Genomic DNA, 20,560 nt, shown 5'->3' on the forward strand with positions numbered 1-20,560 from the left:
TTTTCCCATAGCAGGAGCTTTGAACTCTTCATTTTTACCCTGGAATTTGCTCTCCAGACAAGATGGCTGATCAATAGTTTTCTACAGTGCTGCCATCATAGATGAGCCAGAAAGAGGCGTGCTTGCAAATAGAAACCTTTTTACTTCAAATACTTGCCTGCAGGTTTTTTTCCAGAATGGTTTGAGTCTAACTGGCTCCTCAGCACAATCACAATATGAAATTGCAATTTGAGATAGAGTTTAATTACTTGGATATTTTGTTAATGGCGTATCAAAATCATGATGATTGGAAAGATAATAAGATTATGGGAGGGGAGCAGAGTTGTCTGTGTATTGTGCTCCAAATGTTATTTCCTTAGAAACAGTATCTGTGTCGAAAACAGCACCTTTTTACCCTATCCCCATTTGTGTTCATAGTAAAAATTTCCCATTGTAGAGACAAAAAAAAAAAATCCCTCAGTTGATACAGTAAATGACAGGAAGGAAAGCCCAGAGGTATAGGAGAGCTTTGTATGCTGTTGGGGAGGATCTGAATTAATGTTTCTGTGTATTTGACTAGAGAAGAACTTTACTTAGTCACTGGGGTGGGAAAGGGCCTACCACTCTCTTGGGGTGCCCAGATCCAGCTGGGAAGTGATACTGGTGAGTGGGAAGCTCTCACCAGCCTTGGCAGTGACAGGAGGCTGTGGTGGCAGAGAGGATTGAAGGATCCCTCTGTGAGCCTCAAAGAAGTAACAATGTAGTAGCCATGGAAATGATCTATAAAATAAGACGAAGTAGTAAGACTTGAAGGAAGTCTCAGGGCAAATTCACCTTTGTTTTCACCACTACTTGAGTGCCTTTACCCTCTGTGTGTGTAACCTATGTGTCTGATGTATACCTGTATCTGATGCAGTCCCTCCCGGATGGTCATGTCCCTGGAATGAGAATGGACAGAGGAGTATCTATGCCTAACATGTTGGAGCCAAAGGCAAGTGCAGATGTTATTCACTTTCCTTCAAGACAGTGAAGATTTGACTGTGAAATGCAGATAAAATATGGGAAATGTCTTAGTTCCCTTACTTTTCTTTACCTCACCTCAGTCCCTGCTCCTTATGTGCCAAACCTCTCCCTTTGTTCTGGACTTTGCCTGTTAACAGGTGTTAGTGCTCAGGCAGGCTGAGGGCAGCCCAGGTGTGCTTCTTGGGATAAGGAAGCTTTTCTAGAGACAAACTGAAGGATACTGAAGGTGCTCAATAGGCAGTTCTCTCTCAGACTTTCACTAGCCAAAGCAGCAGGCCAGACTCAGTGGGAAGATCTCAGATCTGTCCAGTTTGAAAAGTGATGCAGAATATTGTGGCTCACAACACACTGTGGAGGCTGTCATAATGTAAAAATTAGGGAAATACATGGATCTTTGATTGGATGTCTGTCTGGATCTGTTATTTAGCTCTTGGCACTGTTAGCCTGACCACCTGTCAATAATGTTGAATTCCCTATATGAGAAACTCTCCAGGAGATTCATTGGAAAAAGAGACAATCTCAGCTAATTATAATTTAATATACAAATTAAAATGCTTTTACAACTATGTCTAGAGATGCCCGAGTCAAAAATGAACATAATACATAGAAAGAATTAAACCAGAGCTGTGTTTTAAATCTTTCTTTATTGCTGGTGAACCTTCCATGAAATCATGATTTTGCTAAATTTACAAGGATCAGAATTTCTACAGTTAAGTGAGGAGCTGGTTTTGCAAACCAGATTACTACGTGTGCTTCCGAGTCACCTCCAGACAAACTGTACAAGGCAATAACCCTGGCTTTAGAAGCTGAGACCCCAGAGCAATGTATAGTTACAAGTGGTTTTATATATTATATAAATAAGACCTTGGGGACATTATCAACTCCCGAGCTACTACTTTTTACTCCAAATAATTTCTCTTTCAGTGCAATAGAAATTCTTAAAGCCACCACTGCTGTTGATGCACCCAGTGATTTGGAATGTTATTTTGGGTGACAAATTCTGTCAGTATTATTAATGATAAAATTTATGGCAATTTTGATGTGATAATAGAACACTTCCTGTTGATGTTTATAAAGGTGATGCCAGACCCTCAGCATGTGTGAATTGGCACTATTTTTATTCATGTCAATGGGCCAACAGTAACTTAAACCTGATAAAGTAAAAGAAGCTAACTCAAAGTCAGCATGAAACACATGCAAAAATTAGTAACCTTAAGAAGGACCAAATCTTACCAAATGGTTTTCCAGAAAGGACAGAATTTGTGCATCCTGCCAACCCAGATTGAGACATGCCTTGTTATGAATATTTAAATATAAAATGTACTTATGACCGTAGATCTTGACTAACTCTGCCTGTTTAAATATGAAAAGTTACATTTTAGTTTCCTATAATGCTGTATATGGTAGCCATTTCCAGTATCAAACATAAACAATGTAATTCCAAGTATAGACTTAATTGTACAATTGTGACAATGTCAGAGTCTCATAAGAATCATATCTTACAATTGGTATGTAAGCACACGTTATTTAAGTTATTATTACTTACAATAAACTCAGTGGTGTGTTCACTGATGCCTGAATGTTATTTATTATATTTTTGAAAAGTTCATTGGGACAATTGTTAACAATGGAATGAACTTAATTGCCGAGTACTGCACAAAAATTGATTAGGTTGAATTTCTTCTGATGTTAAAATAATGTAATTAATCACATTTGATAATAGCTACTTCTCCAGAAGAGTTTTGGTGGTCTCACTCCTGTTCCCAGTGGGCAAGGAAGACAAGACCCATAAATGACAGTAAAGGCTGAGCCAGTCGCCACTGAAGTTTATGGAAAAACTTCACTGACCCCAATAGGTGTTGGATGAGGGGTCTGGGAATGCTGCTTTCCCAGTCTGCAGAGACATGCAATGAGAAGGACTCTAGAGAGGCTCTGGCAGATGGAACATAAGCTCTCCTAAGTCATTTCAGGCATGGAAATGTCTGCCCAAGGAGAAGAATCCTAGAAGAGAGTTTTATTTGCCAGGGATGATTCCAGAAACTGATTTTGAGATTTTCCAAATCCTTTCCAAGCAGCATTGTATCTGTTGGATTAGGCTGATTTAAGACCCACTGACAGTAAACATTTTACTTCAAAGAACCTGTGCATGTAAAACATGGAATCAGGAATTGATTATGTGCCAATGTCTGACTGTGTATAAGTCCTGGACATTCTTTAAAATGTAAAGGGAAATCAAGGGGAATGTTAATGGGAGATGTGCTGGACACATACTCTTCTGAAGCAGATTAAGATGCTTGGGACAAATATGTCTACAAAAGTATCTCCTTTAATCCATGTGTGTATGGCACAGCCAGCAAACACAGTGGGCAGTTTTTTTGAATTCTTTAACTGTCCAAAAAGGTGAAGAAAATGATGTGATAAATTCTATTGAATGCAGTGGCACTGACAAATTAATATCTTGTTGATTCAGAGATCTGAACTTTTGACCTTTTTTTTTTTGAAGTCTGCTCACTAATTGTCTGTCCTTAGAGCTGTCCACACTTTGACAACCATTAGACCAATGAGTGGCAAATGCAGTTACCTTAATAAATTTTTACATTGATGGATGAGAAAGTGTATTGACTAGAAAGGCCCCTGTCTGACCAAAGCCAGACGATGTATTATATACAACATAAAAATGAGTGGGGTGGACAAGTACATAGTGGCTTCACAATATGAGGCAGTTCAATACTAAACAAGCCCTGGCTATGTCCAGATGGGCTTGTCTTCCATGCAACGTTAGGAAAAAATGATAAGAAAAAAAGAAGCTGTTAATTCCTTTGAAAAAGAAAACAAGTGTTTGTGTGTTTATGAAAATGAGACACATTTTGTTCTTTCTGCTTTAGACTATAAATATAAATATAAATATCTCTTTTTCCCCCTTTTATACGTTGTTAACAGATTTTTCCATATGAAATACTCATGGTGACCAACAGAGGGCGAAATAAAATACTAAAAGATGTAGACAGAACCAGGCTTGAGGTAAGAGAAGCAAGTTCCTAAATGCTCTTTCCTGCTGAAGTTGTTTATCGTTTGTGACAGCTCAAACACTGAAGTGTGGGTCCTGGCTAGACTGGGAAGATTTCTCAGCACTAATCAGGGAAAAAGGAATCAGACACTGGGAGGAAGCAGCCTTATTTCCAGTAACTGTGCTGAGCTGGGAGCCCCACGCCTCTGTCTCCCTGCTCATGGACTGAGCTTCTCACCCCTTATGTTTTCAAGCATTTAATAATATACTTGTGGATTTGTTAAAAGCCCAAAATTGCACAAGTGTCATAGGTACCGTATTGGAATGGAGCAATACTTTGTTCGATATTGGATCATCTTTTACCTAAAAGTCAGTATCAGCCATCCTTATGATCAAAAGTCATGAGTGCTGTGACTTAGACTGGATGATATCCAAAAATACAAGAATTTAAATCTCTGCCAACAAATAAAAATAGTTTACAACTTTGTGGATTAGAAAGACTTAAGCAGCCCAATGGAATCCTGGGGATGTTAAAGTCGTTTGTAGTTAGTTAATATTCTGTGGAGATGAATGGAAGGAGCCACAGAAATTTGGGTAATTTGGATTTATGCCCATTTTTAGACTACTAGGTATGTGATCACTAGTCAGAATTCAAAGCTGTATTACATTAGTGCCACAGGGAACTCTAGTTCCATCCAGTGAACTCTAAAGTGTCTGGACAAGAAGTAACTTGTGCATGGGACAGACAGCACCAAAAAATGTTTCACTAGCAGTAGTGTGCTGGACAGTTAGTCTGGCCAGACATCTTCCTTCTCAGAACTTCGAATGTAGCATGTCAACCTGCAACCCTCCTGCAGGGCTCTCCTGAAACCCAGTGTCTGTTTGGACTTCCACATGTAAGCAGAGGTGACTTGCTAAAGCCTGGGACAGGGGCATGCAGGAGCTGGTTTTGTTCTCTGGTCTATCAGTGCTTGTTGGATGACTTCAGACAAATAATTTTTCTGTCTCTTGCTTATTCAGCAACTGAAATAGTTCCCCTGATTTCCTTTGTAAACTTCTCACGCTTAAAACTGTAATTGATTCATTGGGCACCTGAGTTCATGAGGACTTGGATACATGTATTGCAAAAGCCTTATTTTTTCCAGCAATGGCTCTTACACAGCAACATGAAATCCCTAAGGCACTCCTACCTCCTCTTGTGTCTCTTTGGCTTTGACTGACCATTGCCTTTTCTCCTTTTTTTTTTATATTTTTTTTAAAGCGTCATTTAGCACCTGAAGTTTTTCAAGAAATATTTGGCATGACGATACAGGAGTTTGACAAGTTACCTCTCTGGAGACGCAACGACATGAAGAAAAAAGCAAAACTCTTTTAATCTCCCTTTAAACAAACCAACAAAAAATGATGCATAGGATGCTGTATCATACAGTCCACACTGTTTGGAAGCAACTACTTATCCACCAAAAAGGGAAAATCACATAGTGGCACCTCTGTACACAGCAACTGAACAAGATGAACATTTGCCCTCCTGGAACACAGAGAGAAAATATCTGGGCTCAGAAACAACAGTGATAGTTTTCAGGGGTGTTGACCTGTTACATGATATGATACAAGATAGAAAACTGTTCTGTTCTTCTCCCTCAATGATACTCCCTTTACTTCTCTCCACAATATGATGGACTTTATTGCTAGAGCCAGGAAGTGCCCTTAGGATGCCTTGTAGACTAAAGTAGTTGTAACCACTCCAAGAACTGGAAAAGAAAATATACATATATAAATATATATATATGTATGCGTGTTTGCCCGTGTGCGCACCTGTATTTATATCTATCCATCTATCTCTGTGTGTGCGTGTATGTGTGTGTATATATGTGTGTATATACGGAGAGGAAGATAGATAGGTGCTCTGTAGTGAAGGAGAAGCCCCTTGTAACTTATCCACATGGTCACATAAGTCTTTCACCCAGCTGTTTCTTACTTGGCACTCTTTTGACATGGCATCTTCTTCATGTGAAACAACCTGCAACGGTGGGCGCTCAGCTCACTTACAGTACGTACCAGTTGGATTTCTGGAAAATGGATTCCTTGTATATATTTGCTAGGATATAGGAAGTGAATTGCTGTGTGTGTTGTCAGTCTTCCCTTTTCCACACTTTCTGCTTGAATTAATAAGGCTGGAGAGTAACCAGTCCTTTGAATAATTTAAGATCACTTAAGTAACGGGAATGATGGAGAAGAGTCAGTTTTCTTGTAATTTACTCCAGGAGATGGGTGGGTGGGGGTGGGAGTGGGAGTGACAGAGTGAGAAAATGCTTTTTTAAGTGTGCCCTGGTTTGCACCCAGAGATTTTGGGACAAACTCCCTGCTAGTAATTACTAGTACAGCTCATCAGACTGCAGTGGAGTTGTAGGATTTTACATTGACAGGGAAGGTTCTCTGCAAGCTAACATGCAAATTCATCCCTCTTAGGGAGGGATGTTTATGAATTAAAAGGTACCATCAAGGTGCCGTGCTCTGCCAATAGAGGCTTTTTGATTAAACTGCAGTTGCTGTTGTCGATATGGCACAGTGCATGGGGCCAAGCACTCTTTTTAGTTAATGTAGTTTTTCACTTGTGCTTGGAAAAGAGGGCACAGACTTTTTTTTTTCCTCTCTTGAAGCATCAAAGCTCCAGCCTTGGTTATTTTTATTTCCCTTTGTGCCTGACTTGGTTTTTGAAGAGAGTAATCATGCAAGACAGTTTCTGAGCTGCATTGAACTCCTTATTGCTTTCAGTCTTCTTCCAGTATGCTGCAGCTTAAAAAACTGCCTGTATATACCTTAACTGCTTCTGGGCAAGTCCTATACATAGGAGGACATGAGCACCAAAATAATTGAATGAGTGCATTGTGGCTGCCAGGTCAGCTTTTTCTCTTCTGTGGTGCTTAACTGCCAATGCATACTGCACTAATGAGCCTGTCTCCTGATACGGGAGGGGGTCGTTTAGGTTCTGTGTCTGTCAAAGAATATCAAGGTTTCCTTTTTAATGCAGAAACTTCAGGCACTGGAGACATCAGAACCTTTGTATTTTCTGTTCTTTGAGACATTGGTGTTCAAATCTGGAAGTTAGGAAGGGGAAAGAGTCCCATGTAGTTGTGAGATTCAGTATCACTGTGTTGAGTTCTCTATATCACCAAATGACATTTCACCATGAACTGTGCAGGGCAGCCCAAATCCTGCCTCTTCTTTGCTGGTTTAGGAAGTCCCGATGCAACAGATCACTGTGGTTCCTTTGATAAAATCTGAGATGGAGATTCAGTATATGAGAGACAGAGACCAGGGATCACCACCTGCTCCACGTCCCTATAGCTGAGGGAATGCTGAGTCTATGGGACAAGCTGGAGAACATCCTACCATGGAGATCCAGCACCACAGTCCCCACTGAACAGAAGTCCCCAGTGAACACTGTGACGCGCACACTTGTGAGTGAGCTCTCTGGGTAGTACTGAGATCGCAGCAAGAATCAATGTAACATGTTTTAACTTTATTTTTCGGAACACGCATCTGAAAGCTTTTTAGAGGAGCACTGAGAAGTGCTAGTTAGAGGCATTTCTGAGTGACTGCTGAAACCAAATCCATATGATTGCAGAACAGCAGTGTTTTACAGTCAGGGAATTTGTGAATGGTGGGGTCTCAGAAATTCAGTGTGTTACCTGCAAGGTGTGGCTTAATTTTGAGATAAGCATATGAGTTTTAATGCATTTAAATTATTAAAATTCTCCAAATTTTGTTCAGCCCACATCCTGTGGACAATGTGTGCTGCTGCCTCTCAAACTGTTAGGCATTACGGGTCTTTTAGTCCAAGTTACCTTGACAATACACCTTTTAGATCTGAAAATTTGGTCTCTCAAGGATGTGAGCTGCCAGTCTGCATTTTTCTGTCCCCATCTCTAGATTACTATTGAACTTCTCACAACATATATGAATAGACTACCCAGTCATTTCAGAAATGACTAAGCCATGTTGTTTCCTCACCTCTGCATCCTATGCAAAAAAAAAAAAAAAAAAAAAATGTTGGGAAGAAAAGAGAACTTAGCCTCCTAGGCTGTGAAGAATGACATGGTAATTTGTATCTGCCTCATCAACTGAGAATTTAGAACTGTAATTGAAACTTGGGAAGGAATGAAGAGAAGCCAGCTTAGATGCTGCTGAAACAACTCATCTCTAGCTGGATTTTTTTGACCACTGCTGGTTCACATCTCACTGGTGTGGAGCAGTCAGTCAGTTCACAGCCCTCTGCACTAGACTTAATATTGCTTTATTTCTGATTAAGAACATGAAGGGGTTTCTGAGCTTCAGTTTCATGCCCATAGTTACTTCCCAGCCATCTACATGTAGACACACCCCAAGCGATTTTTGTCTGTCCACAAAACCCACACTGCAGCCAGACATAGGGGGGGGGGGGTTTCTGCAGTGGGCTCTTAGTGATTGTCACTGCAACATTTTCTGTTCTTTCATCTGGTCTTCCCACCTAATAAAAATGAAATGTAGCCCCAGGGAGAATTTTCTTTGTAAGCAATTAATTACTGTCCTAGTATCAATCGAGTAGCAGTTCTTTGTAATTCCTCTCTTTGATTTTCTCTTGACATATGTCAAGAGTTGGACTAGATGATCTTTAAAGGTCCCTTCCAACCCAAACCATTCTGTGAGTCTATGAGTATGCCTTAAATACACACTTATGTTCTTCTATCTCCTGCAAAGCGTTTAAGCTTCTGATAAAGTCCCATCCCATCAGTGCTGTCAACAGAATGTCATTACCAAGAGGACTGAAAACTGATTGCTTTTGTCTTCTTTTTTCTGCTTTAGGAGTGATGTAACAGCAAAGACCAGTCAAAGCATTGCAAAATAACCACATGTACAAAATGGAATTATGTATACATGTGGGTTCTCAAACACAGGTGCACATGTAACACACACACTCCCCATTTGGAGTTCATTAAATGTGGTTTGTGATGTGTTGTGGGCATGGCTGCAGTGTGCTGTGAAAGGTTAGGCTTGGAGAACAGTGAATTCCTCAGAAGCTGTATGTGGGACAAGATGCCCCTGTGGCTCCAGTAGTGCTCTTACTTCAATCAAGACAGATGTCATTTCTCCTTACAAAGTGCTATAGTCCTAAATCTGTACTGAGGTGCTTGCTTCCCTTTTCCTGTTGCAACTTGGAAATCTTTTCTGAGCCAAGTAGTTCAGATGTCTTGCTGTTCAAGGGAGGTCATCAGGACCCTCTTTTGTAAAAGGTTGCTACACTGAAATTAGACACATTTTGAAGTGAAATCCTTTTCCACAAGCCCTGTGTTTCCTGGTAGGGTAATAGCAATGGACAGAGAAGGGTAAAGGTCTGAGAAGGAGGACTGGCATAAGCTGGGGTTTGGCAGGGTGATGTTTAGCAGGATTAGAGAAAGACACTGGTATGAGCCTGTAGTGCCTGTTTCAAACTGTGGGGAAGTCAAGTTTGGAGTTCACAGTGTATGAGCATCTAGGCTGAAATTAATAGTATGAAGCTGTTAGAACAAACAACAGAAAAATTAGGCCCCAGAATGGTAAAAATAAGAACATCCTCTGAACTCATCATGGAATTACTTATCTTGGCTCATCCTGACTTAGGAGGAGATCTTGGCATATTTGGACCATAGCCTCCTAGAGCAGACCAAATGGAAACCACCCTTTTTCTCACTCCATGATTCATTTCTTTCCTCTGGAATGTGTTTGTGCAGGAGGATGTCCACATCCTGAAAGTTACCTACAGCAGTGAAGAATACTCAGTGATAATGATGATGCAATAAAACACTTGCAGGAAAGAAGAATATTGACTAATCTGTCCCCAAATGCCACTCATTTTTCCATACCAGAGAGACACTTAGGGCTTGAATCCACAGCTGCCTTCCCCATTCAGTTAAACCCCAGGTCATGGTCCAGTTCGTGCCCTGTCAAACTCTTTGGCCTTGTCAACACACCTGCTAGAGTTCAGCATAGTCTTCAGGGTAGATGCAGAGCAGGGGCTGGTCTTGACAATATGTGGTATGTTTTCACCCCATTGCTGTGTAATGAAGAGCTAGAGAGAGCTCCTGAGCACTGAGTGTGACAGCAGCACAATGCGCCTTTCTCCTTTAATGTAGAAACACCCCTATTGCTGTGGGCTGCAGCATTACTCTGGCTGGTGAGTTTTGCCTTGTGGTTTCTCCCACGCACCTTTTTTTGTGCTTAATAAAATAAGAAACAAAAAAAAAATCTATCACAGTTTTCAGTCAGACAACTCTGCTGGTAGGAGCTATGTGATGCCCGCGTTTGGCAGGAGTATTATTAATTTTAATGTGAGCATCAGTGCAGGAAGTGGGAATGTAATTGGCCATTAATGTTGTTTGCCTGTATGCAAAATAAATTATTTGTTGCCCAGAGGGCTTCTAACAGGGAAATAGATGTCTGCTAATGATTTGCTCAGAAATGCTTGTCTGTGTGAAGAGGTAATACTTCCATGTGCACTGTGGTCTTTTTTTGAGGTGAAAGAGATGACTGAAGGCAAGCAGTAACCTGTTCTGTCAGGATCACCACAGTTAATGTAAGTGTTGCTCCCAGGACTTGCAAAGCTGAGGCCCACAGGACCTTCCTCCTGGGCATTAGGAAATGCAGCATTTCAGCAGCAGAAGCAGCTATGGGAATTCCAGCGGTGCCTTACCAGGCTGAGTCTCTAGCTCCCTTAGGCGCTTTGACAGGTCCCACTGGACACTTGCCTGGGCTTTTGTCACTGAACACCTTCAGAATGCACTTCCCCCCCAGATGCAAACCTGCTGACAGCAGTGGAGCCTCTCGCTGGCACCTGCACCCCTTGGGCCAGGCTGTCCTGGCAGGCGAGGCCAGGAAAGCCTCTGGCCACTGTGCACGCCCACAGAAGCTCTGTGTGTCGTTCCCAGGTCATTCCTGTCCAAGTGGCTTGGTCCATCTGGACAGCTCTTCCTGTAAGGGGGCCTTACAGCTGGGGGCTTTTTTTAAGCTTTGGAAACTGAAACTAATTTTTTAAAGGCATTCTTTCCTTTAAATCAGTAGACTTTGGCAATAGGATTTTTTATTATTTTATTTTTCTTTTCATCTCCCTCCACATGTTAGAAACCAGTGTTTTGGGGAGGTGTCCCTGTGTTTTCCATTCACCTGTCTCTCTCTCTGAGTCTCTGTAAAAGTGAATCCATGTCTTGTCTGTACAGTAAGTCTGCTTGTATGCATAATAATGAGAAGTTGAGCTGGGTTGCTGTTCTGTACAATTAATGTTTCCACTGTCATACCGCAAACAGCACATATTGCACTCCTGTGCCACTGTAATCTGCATCACTGTTGTACTCAAGTCAATGAATAAAGTTTGGAGCTTTATTCTTAATTTCTGGATTCACATTGCCTCATTTATTTTGTTTGGTTTTTTTCATCTTGCAGAGTTATATCAAAGTCCTCTTCCAAAACAGGTGTGCTCTCAAGAAACAGAGAGGTGAGATATGAATGACCAGAGCAAGACACATAACAGTTACAGTGAAACTCTGTGAAACTATGAGAAAAGGTTTGAAAATTGACACAAGGCTTCTCGTAACTAAGCCACCAGAAATAGATGTTCTTGCAAACCACACAGAAGTGTTAGTATTGTTGTCAGTTATGGTTTAAAATGACCAGAGATATCAATAAGGTCAACTATCTGTTACGTCAGCTTCAAAGGCTAAATGGTTTCCTTTCTTGATCCTTGCAAATTCATATTAAATGTTAGACACATCTTGGAAAGATATTTACATGTGTTAGTATTTAAAGTTAGGTGTTTGCTTAATTACCTGGAGTTTAAACCTGCCTAGCCTTATTCTGGGTGTGGAAGGTGGGGGAAGATGCCATTCAAGGAAATGTCTACACAGGTTCTCTCACACAGCAAATGTAGAGGTTCCCCAGGGTTTTACTTCAATGTGTTAAGAGTGCTTAAGGACTGAGTCTCAGATGAGACGGAGACTCGGGTTCCTGCTTGGAGAGCAAGAGGTGGGGAATTCAGCACCACCATGAAGTTAGCCTTTAGCAAGGTTCATATCTGCCCCATTCACTTCCCAGGCTATACCTGTATTTTGCTGTAAGTGTGCTGGAAGTTGCAGAAGAGATAAATCCAGCAAAATGACCTGGTGTCAGTTAGATGCTTCCTTTCTTTGTATTGCTTACTCCAGAGATTGTATTTTTGCTGTGAGTGGGACAAAATCAAGTCAAAATCAGAAAATCAGATTCATTTATTACAACTCTGGACATACAACTCAGTGAAGGGCGGAAGCATCACTCCAGTGAAGTATTTAAACACAGGTTTTTGCTCTCTGTTTTGCTGCAGGGCATAGCTGGAAGAGCCCTAATCCTGAACTAGACAATTTGTGCATGCACGGTGGAGATGACCTTTGCTTTGAACATTTAATGGTCTTATTTTCAGCAGGCACAGCCCATGGACTTCAGCAGATTGGCATGTGTGTTCCAGTAGCCCTCCTTTCTCTGTTTCCTCCATGTTTATAGACATTTCCTGGCTGCGCACTTCGTAGCCCTTGGAGCTGTCAGACCAGCTATGAATGAGGGCATAATAACCCATTTTCTATCCTCTTCTTTTTAGGATCAGCTCTGAGAAACTTCAGGATTTTTTGTCTCTTGTGAGCAAACCTGGGCTGACAGCACATGCTTCTGTGCAGGTTACTGGTGGGGAGTGCTGGGCAAACCTCAGCCAGGGAGTTAGGAAGACACAGGGATGTTTTTAAATGTCTCCTTATTCATCTGAAGGGCAAACACAGAGCCTGAGACCTTTCTTTAAAAATGTTTTATGCTGCTTATTTCCTCTTCCCCTGGACAACCAGATGTCATGGAAAGGTTTCCTCATTGCTCTGCAGGGCAGGACCCCATTCCCTGCCTACCAGTTTGCAGCCTCCAAGCACTTCCATGTTAGCTGTTCCTTGGGCATCTCCTGTTAACCTCCCTGGGCATCTTCACACCTCTAGGAAGTAAGGAAGATCTGCCCATGAAGTACCTGCTTAAAAGAACACAAGTGTAGGTCTATGATTTGGCCTTGGAACTTTTCTTGAAAGTTTCCCAACCATAGGAAAAAAAACCCCAAACCAAAGTCTCCCTTTTGAATCATTTGCACTCTTGAAAATCCACCACCTGTGTTTCGGGTCCCTCCCTGTAGTAGCAGTTACAGTGCAGTGCCAGCCCCAGGACGTGTCCTGCCAGACCAAGCTCTGGAGATCCTAAGCAGCAATCCCCAGCTGAGGATCACTGACCCAGTGTAAAGGAGCAGTTGCTCCATTACAGCCTCCCCCAGCACAGAGCATTGGGAATATTTTCACTGTGACTGCACTTCCACATAGAGCAAATTCGCAAGGATCCATTCCAGTCATCAGCCCCACAGTGTGACAGTGCCAGCCAGCCTAAGCACGTTTTTAATTTCCCTCCAGTTAAAATCACAAGCCCAGTGAAATCTAAGTCCAGGGTTTCTTTTTTTTTTTTAATTGTTAGACCATTTTTCCCTGCTCCCCTCCTCCCCACGAATTATGCGAGGTTTATGACCCCTGAGTAATGACTCTGGAATGCACTGCATCCTACAGCCATTGCAAGGCATCTGGCAATGGGAATCTTCACAGCATGTAAAAAATATACAGATAATGCCATTGTAAATAACTTAGATCAAAACAAGTCAAATGTCAATGCTAATTTGCTGTCAAGTATAGCCCAAGACCACTTCCTCCTGCAAGAAGAGAGACTCAGTTCCCAAGTGTGACTTGCTCCCCACCAAAAGACTCTTATTCTCCACCAAAACTCTCCCCAAACTCTGAATTAACAAGAGTGGGAGTTTTTTTCCCCCTTGCTGTTTTATTTTTCTGTAGCTTTTGTGCCTGTCTGCTCCTGAGTCCAAGGCTGGGAAATGAAACTTCAGTTTTGCCTGACATTTTTCTATTGTAAAAAAAGGACTCTTGGGAGAGATATTTACTGTTTTCTATGGCTCAGTCAGAGGGCAAGAGAGAAAAGTTGTTCCAGGAGTTCCCATTACAAAGCATTTTTTCACATAGGCTCACTTTTATTTTTTAAAGACTGGGAGATTAAAAGAGCCGGCAGCTCTGGAACAGGAAGTTTGCTGTACATCCAAAGGTCAGGTGGGTCTCAGACAGCCACTGCTTCCAGCTCTCTTTTATATACACACTGCAGATTAAAATGTACATCCCGGGCTGGATGTAGTCATGGCAGTGATAGGGGCCCAAGGGTTCGGGGGGGAAAGGAAGCAAGGGGGAGCAGGAAAACAGCACAGCGCAGTCTCTCCACGAGCTGTGATTTCATAAGACAAAGCACTGGGCGGCTGTTCAGTGAGCTTAAGGTATTCCCACGCCCCCACAGCTTTTTCCTGCCATCAGATATGTCAGCATGACTGCTTGTGGGGTCGCTCTCAGTGACATTCGGGAACTGATCCTGCTTAAAAAAACATTTTTTACTTTTTATTTCGTTTCATAGCATTGTTGGTTTTTGGGGGTTTATTCTTTTTTAACTGAGTCAGTTCCTTGCTTTGAGTTAAGCAGGGGCCTCCCAGAATGGTTGTGCTGGCAGGAAAAATGGGGTGGGCACAAGTGAACAGCAGGGTCTTAAGAAAGACTTAGAGCAGAACACATTAAACTACCAGTGATACTGCATTCTGTGTGTCATGAAATCACAGTCTCAAGTCCCTGGCAGAGAGGGCAGTTGGTGGCCCTCCCTTGGTTCCTTTACCTCCAGCAGTACCTCTGCACCTTAGGTAACTAAGTAGTCAATTAAGAAGGGTATCATTGTCTCCAAAACCCTCTACATTCACACTGCTGGAGTCGGGTATTTTTGCCAAGTCAGGAGTGTTTCAGCTGTTGCCCTTGAATGAAAGAGGTAAGGGAGGAGGTGGACTAAATCCCACCTTCAACATGCATCTTCTGGAGAGGGGGCTGTTCTGCTGGCAAAGGAAGCCAGTTGCAGACTGGCCTTTCTTGGAGAGCCACTGTACTGTCATGTTATCCTGTATGCCACTGTTCCATTCACTCCAGGACTGTGCCCAAGTGCAAGGGGATGAAACACCAATGTCTTTTTTTCCCCTTTAGGTATTCCTCATTGTCTTGTGGCTGGACAGCAAGTCGGGACACATAAGTTCAATGTTTTCAGCTTTCTGAACTTGGGCAAGTCATTGAAATTCTCTAGCTTTCAGGTTTCCCTCATACCCTTTGTGGTCTGTTTTTGCCAGAGGGAGTTAACATGTGTCCTATGGATCCCTCCAGTCTGTGAGGCAGGTTAAGCCCCAGTAAGGCATTTGATTGAACAATGCTTTGGCAAGTGTGGCCAGAAGCTTTTACCTATTTCTTCCAGTTGCCTTAATAGACTCTGGTTAAGAGGGGAACCACAGGGGCAAGGTCTGTGGGCCAGAGGGCCAAGGGTCACACTGGATGGGTAACTGGAAAGAGCTCTAAAAGTTTTGCATTGTCCTTGTAATATTGCCTCTGCAAGTGGCTTTGCTAAGTTAAAGAGTCTCCATTTCCCTGTGAGGCTGGGGAAGAGACACCCTGAAGAAGGGTGTGGGGGTGGAGGGTGAGCATATTGAGCTCTGAGAGCCCTACAGTCTGTGCTACATTAGTGTTCAGAGCAGAAGCTGGGACCGAGCCCCCCTAGGCACACTTGGTGGTTATTATAATGTCTTTGCTAAAACTGTGGCAATTGTTTGGACATAAGTCAGGAGAAGACGGTCTCTACAGAGTAAAGCTCTTCTTCGTGAAATTCCCAGTATTCACAGGTGGCAAGAGTAAGGGGCTGGATGTAAATTAATAGTGTGTCCCTGGGCAGCCAATGAAGAAGAAACATCAAAAGGCGAGGCAGGTCTGGCAGGAACAGACTGACAGATTTGGAGGCTGATTTTGCTGCTCAGGGTCTCCACATTTGGAGTAAATCTTTTATCTATTTCCATTATTTGTGCTACCCCAGCCCCCATAACACCAAGTATTAGAGGGAAGAGTTGATGATAGAACTAAACTTCTCTGCAGGACTAGCCTAGTAAGGTTGCCAGAGGGAAACAGGGCTCCCCCTTGGCTGACTCTTCTGGATTTAGGCTAGATACTACAGAGGAAACAAAATGCAGCTCAATCCACTCAAGGAATTCATTGACAAATGCTGAGCCTTTATGTGAACCAAAGTGTTTGCTGTGAAACAGGAGACAAGGTAATAATTGAATCAGGGTTTACAATGAATGAACTGCTGCTGAGAAATGCCTACTTTACAGCCTTGATATACTCTGGATGTTCAATGACTGCCAGGAGCAAACTCTGTGGTATCTCAGTTAGCTCTTACCCTAATTATCGTTTACAGGGGAGTTGCAGCTAGATGAATGAAGACTGCAATATAAAGGACTTAAGTAAGATTTATTGATGAGCCTACATGAATAATTCCCCTTGCAATGATGCATTTAAGAGCACAGATATTGTGGGAGGAGGGAAGCCAATGTTTGATATTTTGAATCATTTTAAAGTATGTGTTTTATTTTTGTGTTTTATTTTTATGTTTTGGCTTTTGCTGTTTCCTCTAACTATTCCCTCCCAGAAAAAAAAAAAAAAATTAATCCTCTTACAAGCTAGGTTTGTGAAACAATAGCAGGTGATTTAAAATAAACTTCTGTTGAGAGCAATAAATATTGGATCAATAAGTGAATCTATGATAAATGGGGTGCCGTGGTGCTCAGGCAGCCCAGAGCATAACACTTCAATGCTCTGACCTCTTGGCACTAAAAGTTTGGCTTTTCTGTAATTAACTAATTGTTCAGCTTCCTGAAAATTATGTTTGTGCTCTTTCTCCCTTGGGAGAAATCCCAACAGAGGACCCTCTGGAGAATTTTCCTGTGTTTGGCCAGTTTGAGTGACAGTGAAGGTACCACTAGGGCAGGGAGATCACCCGTCTGACTGGGGGGAAAAGCTCGCTGAAACACTGACCCTGTGAGGAAAAAATGAGGAGCTTTTAGTCATATCAGCAAGCCCATCAGCCTCGACATACAGCCAACCTGTTGTCAGTGCTGACATAAGCGAAGGGATGAGGGAAGGCATTACCACTCAGTGGCAACATGTTTTTAAATAATTTGAAAGCGCATCTGGCAGCGCATGTCCACAACATGTAAGCTGAAGTCACAGCCACTGCTATCCTGCCAGGTAACCCTGGCCATTCCCAGTCCCACTGAGGGCCAGAGAGGCACTGTGGAGGCTGTAGTGGAAGAATGCCCTGAATCACAACAGCTGTGGGCACAGGGAGGGCTCTGCCCCATCCCCATGGTGACCGCATTACTGAGTCACCTGAGTCTTCAAATGAAATTGTAAACTGCCCATTGAAGACTGGAGCCAAGAATGAGCCCTCAGGAGAACTTATCCCTAGAGGCAATCTTGTCCTAGTAAGGGCTAACACTGGCCAAAGGATACGTGTCTTTTGCTGCTCCCCCATTCTACTCTTGCCACTGGGAGCCACTTCCCTCCAGGAGGGACATTCCCATGACTCTCCATTCTCCACAAATCCTGCCCCCCTTATCTCATCTTTCTTTTCTCAATCAAATTGTTACATATGGACAAACATGCCCATTACCTCTGCTTTATCTTTGCCTGGCAGACTCCCTGTCTCTGATCCCACAGGTTTGGCCTTGCCCCACCACAGTTCCACCAAAGCAGTATTAACTCCCCTATAGGTCCCGAGATTTGACTTCTTCTCCTTATGGGAATACCCAGGAAAATTCATCCCAAATTAACTAAACTAAAATAAACTAAATTTACTAATAATTTCCCCTGCCCTCCCCAGGGATTTTCAGCCTGAACTGAAGTTCCTTCGTTAGATTAGCTCACTGTGGAATGAAGTAAACTAAAACAAATGTAAGACACTTGAAGTCTGAAGGTTTGGTAAGATCTTCTGCAAGTCTCTTGTGAGATACTAAAGCCTCTGCAGCTCACCATATCATCACCTCTCCTCTGCTTTATGTCACCTGCCTAAGCTACAGCACTGAAGCCACTGGAGGTGTGAACCCTGTCTGCAAACACATGCAGGTTATTTCAAGAAATGTTCCACAGTGGTTGAACTACAGTAGCTTTGTGATGAGAACTAAGTACCACAACAACAACATTTGGTGGGTGGCCAGTGAGAAGTGAGTAGGGGACAGAACAGACTCCCAGACAAGACCTCTTGTTATAATAACTTCAACTCTGAGAACTGTCTATTAGCAGAAACCTCTTCCTGTGGCAGAAACCCACACATCCTCTTGCTGTGTCTGTCTCTGGAGAGGACGAGCAAGGTGCATCCCAGATGGACCATATGTACCTCTGCAGTCACCTCCCACCCCACACCGTCTGTTGTGGCTGCAACTCTCTGTTCCCTGGGAGATGATGGCTTGAGTGTATAGGGCCTCAGGCATTGCAGGACACTCTTCGCTCCTGCCACTTGTACGTGAGGTGATGCACACTGTTGCCCAACTTAGCCAGTGGCGACCCCAGTGGCCTGTGCCCCTGGGCGACTCTCCCAGTTGCTCCCGCCTCCAAAAAGCCCATTTCTGGGCACCTGGCCTGCAGTGTGAAATAGCCTTTGTGTGATATTTTGTCAGCTACAAATAATTGAAAAAGGCCTACATAAAGTCCTAATTGTGTCACAGAACAGGCTCTTCAGTCATCCATCTTCCTATTAAACTTGTGAATTTCAGCTACACAGCCCTGTTGGAGTTATTTTCCCCTTCCCCTCCTTCTTCTTTTAAGCTTCTATTTATATTCTCTCAGTTGTCTCTGCCAGAAGATCTCATGTGGATACATTAGGCCTTTTCAAAAGGAAAGTTGGATTACAGCGATTTTTCTCCCCGTAGGACACAACAGCTTCATCATTCATAACAGAGCAATACACTATAACTTCATTATAGATGGCATGAAGCTGGCCTATTTAAACAGAATACTTAATGATAGTTGGGAAGGCAAGGGAAATTCAGCTCCACTGCTCTACGTGCAAAAAGGGAAACTGCATTTTTTGGTATTTACTGAGGCAGATTTCTTGACTCTTAATTAAATCTCTTTTCACAGGAATGAAAAAAAAGGTGGAAGACTCAACTGACATGGGTGAAACCTATTACCTGGTAGTTAATCCCACTTTGGCAGGTAGTTTGGCACACTCTAATATCTAATACTAATAGCAGGGAAGGAAACTTGGACTCCTCCGTAGTGCTCAGCCTCCACTGAAACAAACAGCAGTTTGTTGGTGCTCTCCTGTGTGGACCAGAAGTTCTTGTTCTTTCCCCTTGCCCACTTCAGCAGTACTGACCACAGACACTCTGCTTCTTAACTTCGGCTAAGTAGAAGTGGTTTAGGCCTAAAGAAAAGCTGTGGACTGAAAAACCACTCTTTTGGGGAAAATGCCAGAATAAATAGTCTTCTGCAAGCTCACAGTTGACATCAGGCCACAGTTTGCAGTGATGATGAGGGAGGCTTAAAAAAATCCCAGTGAAAATGTAGCAAGATGTAAAAATTAATGTTTTCCCAAATTTTGATAAAATTAGTTTTTCTTCTCGCCTGGCTAAGTTTTAGTTGTGCTGAAAGGTGTGAAGAGTTCAGCTCTGTTGAGGCGAGTCCTCAATTGACAGCTTGATAGTCCACACAGCTTTTTTCTTTCAGCCTGGGAGAGATTTTGCTCAGTGTTGGTTTACTGGTGAATTCCATAAGTGTGGATGAAGTTTCTAATATTTTTCTCAGCTGAAAGTCATGATTTCCTATCTTACTCCCTCAAAAACTAGTATCATGGTGTCATGAATGAGTGTTTTAAGGTCATTTAAAGTTTGTTGGCAAGGTTCACTCTACTGCTTACTAGATGGTTAATGCACACAGAGAAAAAGCAAACTAGGATCTAAAGTCAGTCAATCTAAAACCAAAATCAACTCTAAAAATTATCAACGTGGAGACTGGGGTGGGGAGGTGGGGAAGGGGTAAGGATAAAAAAGAATAAGGGAGACCCTTCCATTGAGTCAGAAGGTCCAGAGTGGACCCCCTTGCCAAACTTAGCCCCAGAACTGATCAACAGTTTAGTCCTAAAGGTTTAACAGCACTTAAACTTAACAGCACCTAATCAATAGCTTGAGTTAAACAATTTAACAAGAGATTCAAATAGAATTTACTATAAGCACAACAGTAACTCACAGACCTAACTTACTTACAAATCTGAAGTACTTAAGAATCTAAGAGAGCAATATTCCTAATACATTGGTATAGTATATTCACACCGACATGCATAGACTTAAAAGAGACTGTACAAGGTATATACCTGTGAAAAAAGTCTCCTCGAATTCAGTGAAATACATTGGATGCCTTTGCATCTTCTCAACAGGTGAAGGGTTGAGCCTCGAGGAGTGGGGGTATCAGCCCACACTCTATCAGCATTTGGTGATGGTCCTCAAGGTACAGCAAACATGAGAGTTCACTAGCTCTGAGAGGCCCCACTCAGAGGGTAGTGCTGGTCACAGCCCATTGTGGTCCAGGAGAG

At 42.5% G+C, this 20,560-nt stretch overlaps 1 protein-coding gene across 10 annotated transcripts in view; it reads left to right on the forward strand.

Moving 5' to 3' along the window:
• ABLIM1 (actin binding LIM protein 1) overlaps window positions 1-11,411 on the forward strand; it is a 138,585-nt gene extending 127,174 nt beyond the window's left edge. For 7 of the 10 annotated variants that reach the window (XM_032695466.1, XM_032695462.1, XM_032695464.1 and 4 more), the window contains 3 exons: window positions 896-970; window positions 3,943-4,023; window positions 5,271-11,411. In XM_032695466.1, the coding sequence (XP_032551357.1) occupies window positions 896-970; window positions 3,943-4,023; window positions 5,271-5,384 (270 nt within the window). In that variant the 3' untranslated portion in view covers window positions 5,385-11,411. The remainder of the gene's footprint in view (window positions 1-895; window positions 971-3,942; window positions 4,024-5,270) is intronic. The other 3 variants (XM_032695456.1, XM_032695455.1, XM_032695457.1) reach the window with 1 other exon arrangement.
• Window positions 11,412-20,560: the final 9,149 nt, after the last annotated feature.

Source organism: Chiroxiphia lanceolata, chromosome 8 (assembly GCF_009829145.1).
Source record: "Chiroxiphia lanceolata isolate bChiLan1 chromosome 8, bChiLan1.pri, whole genome shotgun sequence".
Lineage (NCBI taxonomy): Eukaryota > Metazoa > Chordata > Aves > Passeriformes > Pipridae > Chiroxiphia > Chiroxiphia lanceolata.